Below are 13,858 nucleotides of genomic sequence, written 5' to 3'. Positions count from 1 at the left end.
ATCGTCCCCTAGTGTTAACCCTTTCCCTACCAGTGTCATTTACACAGTAACCAGTGCATTTTTATAGCACTGATCGCTGTATAAATGTCAGTGGTCCAAAAATGTGTTAAAAGTGTCCAATCTGTCTGCTGCAATGTCCCAATACCGCTAAAAATCGCAGATCACCGCTATTACTAATTAAAAAATGATAAATAATAAAAATGCCATACATCTTTCCCATAGTTTGTAGACGCTATAACTTTTGCGCACACCAATCAATATACTTGCTTATTGTGATTGTTTTTACCAAAAAATATGTAGAAGAATATATATTGGCCTAAACTGATGAAGACATTTGTTTTTTAAAAACATTTTTGGGGATATTTATTATAGCAAAAAGTAAAACATATTGTTTTTTTTTCAAAATTGTTGCTCTTTTTTTGTGTATAGCGCAAAAAATAAAAACTGCTTGTGTAATCAAATAGCACCAAAAGAAAGCTCTATTTGTGGGAAAAAAGGATGCAAATTTTGTTTGGGTACAGCATTGCATGACCACGCAATTCCCAGTTAAATCGATGCAGTGCCAAATTGTAAAAAAGTGCTCTGTAAAATTGTAAAAAGTGCTCTGGTCAAGAAGGGGGTAAATCCTTCCAGGGCTGGTTAATACTGTGTGAGTCTCTATTTACTACTACAGTTGGTAAGATGACTGATCCCAGGGTGTCAGAGGTAATGGAGGATTTGCAGAGTCGAGGTAATCAGTGGGGTACAGAGTCTATTAGCAGCCCTCACGGGGGTACCGATACACAGGTAAGGACTTCTAGCTTACCTTTGACTTCCCTGATCAGCATGATAGTTTTTGGTCAGTATTTCGAGTATTGTCAGAATAACAATCTGACAGCTTGCATTTTCATAAAGCAGTCAGCATTGGCGGTCTCTGTGAAAAAGGAAAAGTGTTAATCATAATATATAAATTGTTCCTGTTTTTTTAGTAGCTATAGTGCTACAGTTCCAGCGTTGAGTGTCATCAATATAATTAGGAAAATGTCAAGTTGTTTTTGGCTGAAGGATTACTCAATAACAGCTATCACTTGGGCTTTACATATTCTTGTTTGTTTCAGACATTATTTTCACACAGTTTCAAGGAAGCATATATGTAGAAACCCAAGAGAGTTAAAAGCAAGCCAGGCAACCCACATTATATTACATTCAAATATAGATCACTGTGTCTTTCCACTTTCTTTAGTCTTACCTGGGTTGACTTTTGTCATTTTTCAGTCTTGTCAGCTTGTAATTGTGTTGCCTTTTTTTATCTTTGCAAAGGGCTTGGCATCTTTTTGGAATGCCAATCAATATGCAGTTATTTTCTGGGTGCTATATGTCATTATGGAATCAACCTTTGGAACTCCACTACTATTGCTTCACTGGTTGTTTCTGCTGACAGGCAGCTGAACCGTCCATTAACATTTAATTCACACTGTCCATTTTACCATGAAATTACTTGGTCAAGGGTTACCTTAAAGCACGTGTTTCCCCTACCTTTTGACTCTCCTGGGCCACACTGGAAGAAGAGGAATTGTCTTCGGCCACACATAAAATACACTAACAATAAGGATAGCTGATGAGCAGAATAAGTCAGGCAGATCACAATTTAACGATCACTGATTTAAACAATGTACCTATCTGAGTAATACAATTTTATTTTTTTGTAATTTTTTTTTAAAGAAGTAAAAGAGGGCAACATAAAATGAGTGCACACTTTGACCCTATTTTTGCTAAACAACAATAGGGATAGCTGATGAGCAGAAAAAGTTGGCCTTATCACTATAAAAATAAAAGAGGGCAACAAAAAATTAGAGTGATATTTGACATTGTTTTTCATAAACTATGTGCTTGTGTTCAGGTTGTGTGTGTACAGTGCAGGGATGGGAAATGGCCAGGCACAGTGTCTGTGATAAAGGGAGGTGGAGGGCAGGGGGCTTTGGAGGGGGCGCAACTGAAATCTGATGGGTAAATGGGAAAACAAAGACCAATGGGAATTTAATTATGCCTCCAGTAGAGAAAACGACAGCTTATTAAAATTATTTATGCAATTTTTTGAATACAAAAAATTCCATAAAAAGTCCATCATTTTACTCAGTTGTCGTTTTCACTAATGGAGGCATAAATAAAGTCCCATTGGACCTTGTTTAAAAAATTGGGGATGGTGCCTCCCATAGTGTAATTTCAATGTATATTTTTTACCTCAACAATCCACCTATCTCTTTCTGAGTATTTGAACCCCCAGCACCCTCTAGATACTTACTTGGCTGTATGTGGTCCATGCATGTGCTGCAAACGTGGCACCCTCGACATCCCTCCAGACGTTCCTGGGCCCTGCTTGTTTGTTTTGGCCGCAGCTGCGGGTGCTATACCAAACATGGCATCCCCAGCATCCCTCCAGATGTGCCCCTGGTCTCATTCATAGCTGCAAGTTTATAATTTTGTGTTGGGCCGCAAGCATATCCCTTTTGGGCCGCATGCGGCCCGCAAGGCAAGGCAAGGTGATCTTTGTTTATGAGGGGACTGGGGATGTAATGCTTGCCAAAATTAACCCTGTCAATACTGTGCTGGTGGATCTCATTATCATTTGTAAACTAGATTTGAACACTGTCTGTCCTAGCAAAGAGTTAATGATCTAGAAGCTGGGTTCCTGAATTTTATGTTATTGAGACGTGGATTCAGCCTGTCCTGAGTGTTTCCATTGGGATAGACTTTGGCCTCATTCACATAGGTACATTCACATACCTCCTTACTTTTTGGAATGAGAGACGCCTATTAGCAGAAGTATGTCGCATAAGACACACCCCTGCCACGCCCCCTTAAAGGAAAATTATACAAAAAAAAAGATTAGTTAAATTCACAATTCACAAGCGCTTTTTTTTTACCACTACTATTCCCTTATATTGGCTTTTGAAATTTGCAAATGCAGTAATTTCAAAATGGATGAAAGGTTTAGCACTGGGAAACACTCTTTGAAAGATAAATAGTGCATTTTATATATAACTATATAGATCAGACCAAAATGAGGGACAAATGAGGAAGAAAGAGGACAGAGGGACATTGTGCCAAATCAGGGACAGTCCCTCAAAATGAGGGACAGTTGGGAGCAGGGCCGGCGCTCCCGCTAGGTGAACTAGGCAGCCGCCTAGGGTGCACTGCTGCCTAGAGGCACACTTCTGCCTAGCCTAGCTAGGAGGGCACAGGCCGGCCTGGATGGATCAGTTCACCAGGCCCAGCGGCCAGTGTGGCTCCGCCAGAATAGTGCTGCCTGTGTCCTGTGCTGACTCTGACTGAGTGTCACTCACTGTGTGCATTTCTACTGTGCAGTGTGCAGGCCTCACAGTCTGTCTGGGCAGCGCTGTCTATGTGCACGAAAAGGATTGGTGAGTTGCTGCCACCCGCCAGACCCCACCAATCTATGCAGCCTGGCTGACACAGGCACTGTGTGCCCAGGACAGGTGCCGTGCCAGCAAATGAGGTGCTGAGCGTGGGCACGGCGCTCCGCCCACCTCAACATGACGTCACTCATTCCCTCCTCCAGGCTCCAGTCCCTGGCTGTCTGGACTGTCCCACATGGTGTGGATTGTGGAGGCTTAGACTGAAACAGAGAAGAGAAGGTACAGGCACATACAGTGTGTGTGTAACAACAGACAGTGTGGCCTGTAATATTTCTGCCTGGCACAAGCTGTAGACAAACAGTACTATACACAGACAGTCTGCAGCTGCAGCAATCATATTCAGAATTCCCTGTGTACTGTGTACGGTATTATGGTATCACGTACATGTTTATTATAGTATGGTCATTGAGAAATATTGGATACTGGATTAATGATCTAGATGAGAGAAGAGATGGGATCGGACCAGTGTGTGATATCAGAAGTAAATTAAATAAGCAGCATCTTGTGTGCCATTTCCCAATATATGTAGATGCTATAACTTTTAAGCACACCAATCAGTATACGCTTATTGGGATTTTATTTTACCAAAAACATGTAGCAGAATACATATTGGCCTAAATTGATGAAGAAATTATATTTGTTTACATTTTTTTATTGGATGTGTTTTATAGCAGAAAGTAAAACATTTTTTGGGGGTATACAAGGAAAGGGGGAATGTATATCTACATATACTGGGACTTTAAATGATGTGCACAAGGGGGGGTGAACCCCATCCCTAATCTGGATAAAAAAATTAAAGTATGTGACTTTGAGTGAGGCAGGCTATAACACAAAGTAAAAGTATATCCATTTAGTGACAAGGTTAAAAAGGATGTACAACAATGTTCATGTTCATTAAAAAATAGCATAACATGGGAGCAAATGTACAAAATACATGAGTATGATGAAATAAAACCATGTTATGCAGAAATAAGGTGGCAATATAACCAATTGTAAAAATAGGAAATGCATTCTTTGAAGCTTGGCATGTTCTGTCGATAATCCAACTCATCGGGAGCGGATGCTAGAGTGTCTGTAAAAAATATAAAATAGTCTAAATAAGAACCCATGTTGTGGGAAAGTTATGTACAAAAAATATGCAGATGGTCTAATCCACAAACTTACATCCCATAAAGAGTTCAACCTGAGCGATACTAGTGTGCAAGAGTCGCCATATTATTTGGGTACAGCGTCGCACAACGCGCAGTTGTCAGTTAAAGTAAAAAAGTGCAAAGGAAAAGGCACACAGAGTAAAAAATTTTGATGTGTCTGAAATTGAACTGATGGTAAGAAAATTTGTTTCTTTTTTTGGGGGGGGGGGGCAAGTAGCTGGTCTTGCCTAGGGCACAAAATAGTCTAGCACTGGTTCTGGTTGGGAGCCAAGCATTCATGCATACATCCATGCAAAGAGTTGTCTTTGCACAGGTGGTCGATGCATCCACATGCAGATAGTCCCTTTCATGTTTACTGGGATGAAGCAGTTGCAATGACACCAATGCTTGTCTCAGTTTGACAGCTGTGCGAGTGTGTGTCCCCAAGTGCACATCTGTGCATCCCAAGTGGCGAAGACAGCCCTTCACACAGATGTACAGTTTCTCACAAAAGTGAGTACACCCCTCACATTTTTGTAAATATTTTATTATATCTTTAACAGGTTGCCACTGGAGTCCTCTTCCACTTCTCCATGATGACTTCACGGAGCTGGTGGATGTTAGAGACCTTGCGCTCCTCCACCTTCCATTTGAGGATGCCCCACAGATGCTCAATAGGGTTTAGGTCTGGAGACATGCTTGGCTAGTCCATCACCTTTACCCTCAGCTTCTTTAGCAAGGCAGTGGTCTTCTTGGAGGTGTGTTTGGGGTTGTTATCGTGTTACCTGTGGCTCAGTCTCCAAAGGAGGGGATCATGCTCGGCTTCAGTATTTCACAGTACATGTTGGCATTCATGGTTCCCTCAATGAACTGTAGCTCCCCAGTGATGGCACCACTCATGCAGCCCCAGACCATGACACTCCCACCACCATGCTTGACTGTAGGCAAGACACACTTGTCTTTGTACTCCTCACCTGGTTGCCGCCACACACGCTTGACACCATCTGAACCAAATAAGTTTATCTTGGTCTCATCAGACCACAGGACATGGTTCCATTAATCCATGTCCTTAGTCTGCTTGTCTTCATCAAACTGTTTGCGGGCTTTCTTTTGCATCATCTTTAGAAGCGTGTGGTGTATGGTCTGAGCACTGACAGGCTGACCCTCCACCCATTCAACCTCTGCAGCAATGCTGGCAGCACTCATACATCTATTTCCTCTGGATATGACTGAGCACGTGCCCTCAACTTCTTTGGTCGACCATGGCGAGGCCTGTTCTGAGTGAAACCTGTCTTGGTAAACTGCTGTATGGTCTTTGCCACTGTGCTGCAGCTCAGTTTCGGGGTCTTGGCAATCTTCTTATAGCCTAGGCCATCTTTATGTAGCACAACAATTTTTTTTTCAGATCCTCAGAGAGTTCTTTGCCATGAGGTGCCATGTTGAACTTCCAGTGACCAGTATGAGAGAGTCAGAGCGATAACACCAGATTTAACACACCTGCTCCCCATTCACACCCAGTCACATGACACCTGGGAGAGAAAATGGCTAATTGAGCCAAATTTGTACATTTTCACTTAGGGGTGTACTCACTTTTGTTGTCAGCGGTTTAGACATTAATGGCTGTGTGTTGAGTTATTTTGACGGGACAGCAAATTTACACTGTTATACAAGCTGTACACTTACTACTTTACATTGTAGCAAAGTGTAATTTCTTCAGTGTTGTCACATGAAAAGATATAATAAAATATTTACAAAAATGTGAGGGGTGTTTTGTGAGATACTGTATTTATATGTACACCTATGTGAATGAGGCCTAAAGCTGGCCATACACCTATAGATTATCTGCAGATTTTCTATGGTTAGATGGAAAAAGTGGGAGACTTCTCCATCCACACAGTTTAGCGAACATGGAGAAATCTGTTGCACTTTTTCCATCTAACCATAGAAAATCTGCAGATAAACTATAGGTGTATGGCCAGCTTTACTCTGAACCGGTACAGAAATGCCTACAGTCAGCCATGACACCTTCTCCTAAGAAACATCTAAAAAGTAAAAAATATTTTAAATAAATGTTTACAGGTATTTTATGTAAATGGGAACACATTACACACATATAGCAGGATTTTGTCAAAATTGACTGCAAAATCAGAAATATACGGTAAGTCTGTTTAGCTAAGAGCAAGGAGCAAATCTACAAATGGCTAGATAGTAGTCTTATGCATGAATTCTGTATTGTATTGCCTATAGAAACCAATTAAATCCTCTTTGTAATTTTCCAACCTTATGCTCAACTCATGAAATAGGAATTTGATTGAAGTTACATCTTCTTTCATATATAAACACGTAGCCAACTGTAAAAAAAAAAACAACATGATACCATAATCCCTTATGAAAGTAATTAGGTGCAATGTAAATAGACATAATGTCTATTTTAGTGGTTCAACCACATGAAATCCCCATTAAAAAGCATTTTCTAAATAGTGCACAATTCAGAGATACCAAACATCTGAGTATGTCAATGAAATACAGCCAGCTCGATATTTTGGGTGTTTCTTTTTTATTGTATGCATTTTTTAATACAATTTTTCATTCTAATAATATGCTTTAGAAATGAGCATGCAAATCTAAATGTATTCCTATGCTCTGATATTATTTGGCATCAGTAGATCAGTTACATCATACCTGGAGCACATAGCACTGTCCATGTCCACCCCTACCCCTGCAAAACCCAATCAGACAACTTGATGAAATCTGACTCCTCATGTTCTTCTAGTGTGGGCTATTAGAACATATCATTCTATACTAAGGAGGAATGAGTGACAGACCTGAGTCAAGGGTTCGAGGGTAAGTGCTTTCCACTGTGTTAGCTTTTATAAGTAGTGCATCAATTCTGCATTTGCGAGACGCAGATGGCATTTCATTAGCTAAAAGTCATTGCAGGTTTCTGACTACATTTAGATAATAAGACAAGGGCAACCATTTTATGTCTTCCTATTATAAATAGATTGTATAGTTACAATCTAAAGCATGCAGCGTCATTTTAATAATAATCATAAAGCCATTCAAGCTTATAAAAGATGTGCAGAAACAACAAAGTACAAAATACAGTTAGCCATAGCAGCGGGTCAAATTTCAGTTTACCATAATCAGATCTGTTAAGATAAGTGTTCTGATTGGTTGCTGAGACCCCGTGCACTCTGTACATTCTATTGCTAGTATACTCCCTTATTTAATGAGGTCATTTTGTTTTTACTCAAATATATGAAGGGCAACAGTCTACAGAAGAAATTTTACAATGGGAAAAACAGAGGCTGCCATTGCTAAGGTTCTTCTGAAAATGCTAGCTGCCTGGCTCACTCTGGCTCTGGGATAAAATAAGCACATCAGGAAAGTCAGAAAGAAGTAAGAACTCCTCATCTCCTAAAGCATTGAAACTACTGGATCATCATGATAGCTAAGAAACTAGCATTTCCAGATGAAGGGGACGGCAATGGCAGCCTCCATATTTTCCCAGCACATGTGTTTTTTTAAAAGCTTTGAAGGCAATCATTGATTGGTTCCCATTAGTTAGTGCACAGCACCTGTAATTCTACTAAATTATCTCCTTCTCAAACATATATAATTGCATATGTGATATTATCAAAGTATGACAAAGGACAATACCAGAAACAGGTGGTGCTTTTTATTATATATGTTCTGTTGGATAAAACCTACTATTCATAGCTATAGTTTAGAGTACCTTTGCACAACTGAACCAAATAAACATGCAGTATGTCAGTTCACAGTACCTTATAACGCAATCTTAATAACCTAAACATGATACATTATCTGATTTTCTGTCCTGACTACTGACACAAAGCAATATAATATATTCTTTTGAAGACGTTGGTACACGTACCAAATATTGTTAAGCAATTTTCTGATATTGAGGAGAATGCAATATATATATATATATATATATATATATATATATTTTTATTACAGTTATTTTTATAGTGCCAATAATTTCCACAGCATGATATATATATATATATATATATATATATATATATATATATATATATATATATATATTGTACATTCAGTTCAGTCCCTGTCCTCAAGGAGAGTCTACAATCTAAGGTCCCTAACTCACATTCATACATACGCATACTAGGGCAGTGATGGTGAACCTTGGTACCCCAGATGTTTTGGAACTACATTTCCCATGATGCTTAACTACAGTGCAGAGTGCATGACCATCATGGGAAATGTAGTTCCAAAACATTTGGGGTGCAAAGGTTCGGAAACACTGTACTAGGGTCCATTTAGATGTGAGCCAATTTACTTAACAGCATGTCTTTGGAGTGTGGAGCAAGCCCTTGCAGGCACAGGGAGAACATGCAAACTCCGTGCAGGTAGTGGTTAGGTTTCAAAACAACCCTAGTGCTGCCAGAAGGAAGTGCTAGCCACTTAGCCACTGTACTGTCCAAATTTACTGCATTTTGGCTGTCACTAAAGTGAAACTGTAGGCCCCTTTTACAGGCTGTTGTAGCGCCTATGCTAACTTGCATTATGTTAAGGCATCCCATTCATTATGCATGGCAAAGGCCCAAAAATCAGACACAACCCTTTTTCGTAATGCAGTATCACAATACCACTTGGCATGTGCAATGTGGTGTACAGCAGTGTGGCTGCATGGCAATCTACTGTAATAGCATGTACAGTTTTCTCTGATTCTAGTCATTAGACTTTTCAGCATGACCTTTTTCGTGTAAGGCTCTTGTGAGTGCATGGGTTATTGTATTTTGCAAATAGTTATTGGACCTTGCACTACCCAGTTAAATAAATCAACATATACATACCCCACAAAACAGAAATGGAGGACCTCCAACTGAAGGAAAAAATGCTGGTCCTGTAATCGACCTTAGAAAGACAGGTTTGGAACTGATTGAAGTGGAACTAAACACAAAACTGATGCAGTTTTATTGTTATTTGAGACCCTAACAAGAAAACTTGCCCCCCCCCCCCCCCCATTCCTTTCTGATATCCAGATTTGACTGTGAATGTAATGGTTTCTCTTTTGGAAGTGCATCTTCCTATATGCCTAATGGAAATCCAGTAATGGCAGGGGGTGGGAGGGATCCATTTCACTATTCTGCAGTGACGTTTGTTAGGAAATCACATTTCACCTAACATCACACACAGCAAAAAACAATCTTAGGGTACATCTTGTATTAAAGATTAAATATCAACCACATAGGGAATGTGTTGTTTTTATTCAGTCGGCCAATTGGTGAAAAATGTACTAGAGCACAAACTTTGCGTAACACTGCAAAACAGGAAGCAGCATTTGAACATATTTGGCTGTCCTTATGAACACGTATAATTATGAACTATGCATAGAAGTATGGCTTTTAAAATAATTACCAACTATACAAAGAAACAACACTTTGAAAGCATTCAAAAGCTAACAAAATGTTCCCTTTTACATGTGTATTTAAAAAAAAAAAACATTAATCAGGCTTTCCAGGGTACCAAGTGCAAAGGTTTGCATCTGAAAAAAAAAGTATTGAGCACATTTGCACCCCTTTTCACAATTTTGTTCACAGGTAGAAATTCCTCTACCATTATAGTTTGCATCGAAGTCTTTCTTGTACCAACTGTCCCAGTTTGCACACACTATTGAACACCTAAATGCCAGGAAACATGCAAGTAAATCAACAGATTGAAAAGGAGTGTTTTGGAAGCCTGATTATTGGCTTTTCATTGATGCAGCTAGACAAGTGTCAGGAGCCATGGTGAGCATAGGTACCCTTTCATACCTACAAAATTAGGCACAGTAAGAAAAAGTGGAATGCAATTTGATGATGACAAAAGGATTTAGAGGGTGAAAAATTGCTAGCCTGACAAGACCTAAAACAGAACTACACTGCATCTGAATTCCACAAACCAAACATTACATTTTGAGTTTTAATATTCAAAGCAAATAACTCATCAATCCATGTCTCCATGATTTATTTTGCTAAGAAATCACTTTACAGTTACATGTACACTGACCTACCCTGACTGTGGCTGTGGAAAAATACATAAGGTGGCAAAAACACGTTTTTGCCACATTTTCCGGCAGCCAAAATGTTCCTATCCCGAATGTGATTCTTCCGTGTTCAGGAGAGGGAGGTTTAACCTCAGCTAAACATGGCAGTTTCTAAACTCTGCTAAAAGCCTATGTGTACATGGACACATAGGCTTTTATGGAGTTGCTTTTAGGAGCTTTTAGCATCTCTGACCATGGGCAAATGATTCAGGTAGCATTCACTTCCTGGAATTCATCTGCACTTAGCTCAGGCATATATTATATACTTTCCTATCTATTTTCTAATGGTAGCAGGATTAAATATAGTCAATGTTGATTGAGAGCGTGAGGTTCTGCTTTAAGTTATGCTGCATAACCTACCTTGTACAGCTTAAACTGTAACAAATATAATATCCCAAAAAATCTAAGTGAGTTAAACAAGAATTACAAGTTTACAGGGACAATGTAATGTCAAATTAATATAATGATAAACCAATGATCCAGTTTTGTGGTTACTGAAACGCTTCTAAACTTCCATGAAGTCTCCATCTAACTTACCACCAGCTAAATATCACCTGCTTTCAGCAGATAAAACTGGCTGTTTAAATTCCACACCCAAACACCTACCTAAAGTGTATATATAAATCAGCAGGTATTCATTTAGCACACGCAAAATTATTTGCATTTTTGCTTGCACGTGATTGGATGATAAAATCAGCAGAGCTTCACCTCAATTTAGAGCTTCCCCTCAGATCTACAGCAACCACACTTCCAAGTGCACTTTCAGTGTACTTGTAGTGCAAAGTGGATTTGCCTTTAGTAAATCAACCCCCTTATTACCAAAAGTATTGGGATGCCAGCCTAGTCTATAGGGTTCAATATTGAGTTGGACTGGACCAACACCTGATCATCAAGGATAGAATTACTATCACCTGGAGAGGTGTTACTTGTCTGCTTGTTGCATTTCAATATTGAGTTGGCCCACCCTTTGTAGCTATAACAGCTTTAACTCTTCTGGGAAAGCTGTCCACAAGGTTTAGGAGTGTGTCTATGGGAATGTTTGATTATTTTTCCAGAAGCGCCTTTGTGAGATCAGGCACTGATGTAGACGAGAAAGCCTGGCTCGCAGTCTCCGCACTAATTTATCCCAAAGGTGTTCTATAGGGTTGCGGTCAGGACTCATCCATGTCTTTATGGACCTTGCTTTGTGCACTGGTCCAATCATTTGGTGGAAGGGGGATCATAGTGTGGGGTTGTTTTTCAGAGATTGGGCTTGACCCCTTACTTCCAGTGAAGGGAACTCTTAAGGCATCAACATACCAAGACATTTTGGACAATTTCACGCTCACAACTTTGTGCCAACAGTTTAGGATGGCCCCTTCCTGTTCCAACATGACTGCACACCAGTGCACAAAGCAAGGTCCATAAAGACATGGATGAGTGAGTTTGGGATGGAGGAACTTGACTGGCCTGCACAGAGTTCTGACCTCAACCCAGTAGAACACCTTTGGGATGAATTAGAGCGCACATCGCCACATCTGTGCCTGACAAGTGCACTTCTGGAATAATGGCCAAGCATTCCCAGACACACTCCTAAACTTTGTGGACAGCCTTCCCAGAAGAGTTGAAGCTGTTATAGCTGCAAAGGGTGGGCATACTCGATATTGAAACCTACGGGCTAAGACTGGGATGCCATTAAAGTTCATGTGCAGTCCTGTTCAAAGGCAGGCGTTCCAATACTTTTGGTAATATAGTGTGTGTATATATCTATATATCTATATATATCTATATATAGATATATAGATATATATATATATATATATATATATATATATATATAGATAGATAGATAGATAGATAGATAGATAGATAGATAGATAGATAGATAGATAGATAGATAGATAGAGATATCTATCTATCTATCTATCTATATATATAGATATATATATCTATATATAATGTCTCTGGAGCAAGAACATTTTAGTAAATCGGGTTCATTGGAAAAAAAGTTTACATGTAAAAACAAGGCAAAATTTAAAGTGCAAACCTTAGCGAATCAGGCAATATGCAGTATGTTCACAAAAAAGTTAGATTTCTGATGCCCAGTTCTGCTGTGATATTTACTAACTACCTTTAAAATTCAAGGCCTTATTTTTGAATCACTTGAAGTTTTCCTTTCTGACAGGGCATTCATTGAAAAGGGAATAACTGTGGCCACTGTATGGAGATGCCCCTGTGGGGTAGGATAGTGCAATCACTGGCACATCGCCCATCTCTCATCCATAGCAACATTACAGCTCACACCATTTAGTGGATGATGCTGAGTGGGTGGAACTTGGCCAGTGTATTTTCTTTCCTAAGACCAATACCTAGAATAACACTCTGCAGCCAGGCAGCTTGGCAGGAATCGATCCCTGAACAGACACCTAGTCCAATAACAGGTAAAGAATTACCATTGAGATAACGTTTTCGGAAAAATGCAAGAACAGCTTCATTAAATGGAATTTTCTAGATATTATAGTTCAGCGTTTAGTCATTTTCTAGATTGTTTGTCTCATATTAGTCCTTTAAATGACTCAGGTAAATTTAGCAAGCACTTATAGAAACGTTTACAAATTATCAATAGGAATGCTTTTGTGTATTCAGTTGATAGGGTTTGTTAGGCAATGTTTTTATATGTATATTAATAATCATGATCATCATCAATGAAACTGGTTTAGTTTTCTCATTATATACTTCATTATATTATACATTTTCTGAGCAGAAATTGGTGAAATGTTTGCTTTTGTTTTTGACCAGATTACACATCTATTATTTATCTGAAACTTTTTTGCTGTACTTATTAAAATTGATTGACATTTAAAATATTTAAACCTAACTCTACAAAGGATGTTGGTCTTAAAGCAAACCTGTCTTATTATGGTATAAATTAATACGACAGTGAAGATGCATAGCGGATATACAGTATCTCACAAAAGTGAGTACACCCCTCACATTTTTGTATTTATATATATATATATATATATATATATATATATATATATATATATATATATATATATATATTATAGCTTTCCATGTGACAACACTGAAGAAATGACACTTTGCTACAATGTAAAGTAGTGAGTGTACAGCTTGTATAACAGTGTGAATTTGCTACCCCTCCAAAATAACACACAGCCGTTAATGTCTAAACCGCTGGCAACAAAGGTTAGTACACCCCTAAGTGAAAATATCCAAATTGGGCCCAAAGTGTC

General features: G+C 39.0%; 1 protein-coding gene across 1 annotated transcript in view; it reads left to right on the top strand.

Moving 5' to 3' along the window:
- Positions 1 to 7,269: 7,269 nt before the first annotated feature.
- Positions 7,270 to 13,858, top strand: part of AQP4 (aquaporin 4) — a 62,528-nt gene continuing 55,939 nt past the window's right edge. Inside the window, exon 1 of the mRNA XM_073631509.1 lies at positions 7,270 to 7,390. Within this exon, the coding sequence (XP_073487610.1) occupies positions 7,359 to 7,390 (32 nt within the window). The 5' untranslated portion in view covers positions 7,270 to 7,358. The remainder of the gene's footprint in view (positions 7,391 to 13,858) is intronic.

This window comes from Aquarana catesbeiana, linkage group LG05 (assembly GCF_042186555.1).
Source record: "Aquarana catesbeiana isolate 2022-GZ linkage group LG05, ASM4218655v1, whole genome shotgun sequence".
NCBI lineage: Eukaryota > Metazoa > Chordata > Amphibia > Anura > Ranidae > Aquarana > Aquarana catesbeiana.
The sequence above is the reverse complement of the archived record's forward strand: the minus strand, read 5'-3'. Positions and strand labels throughout refer to the sequence as shown.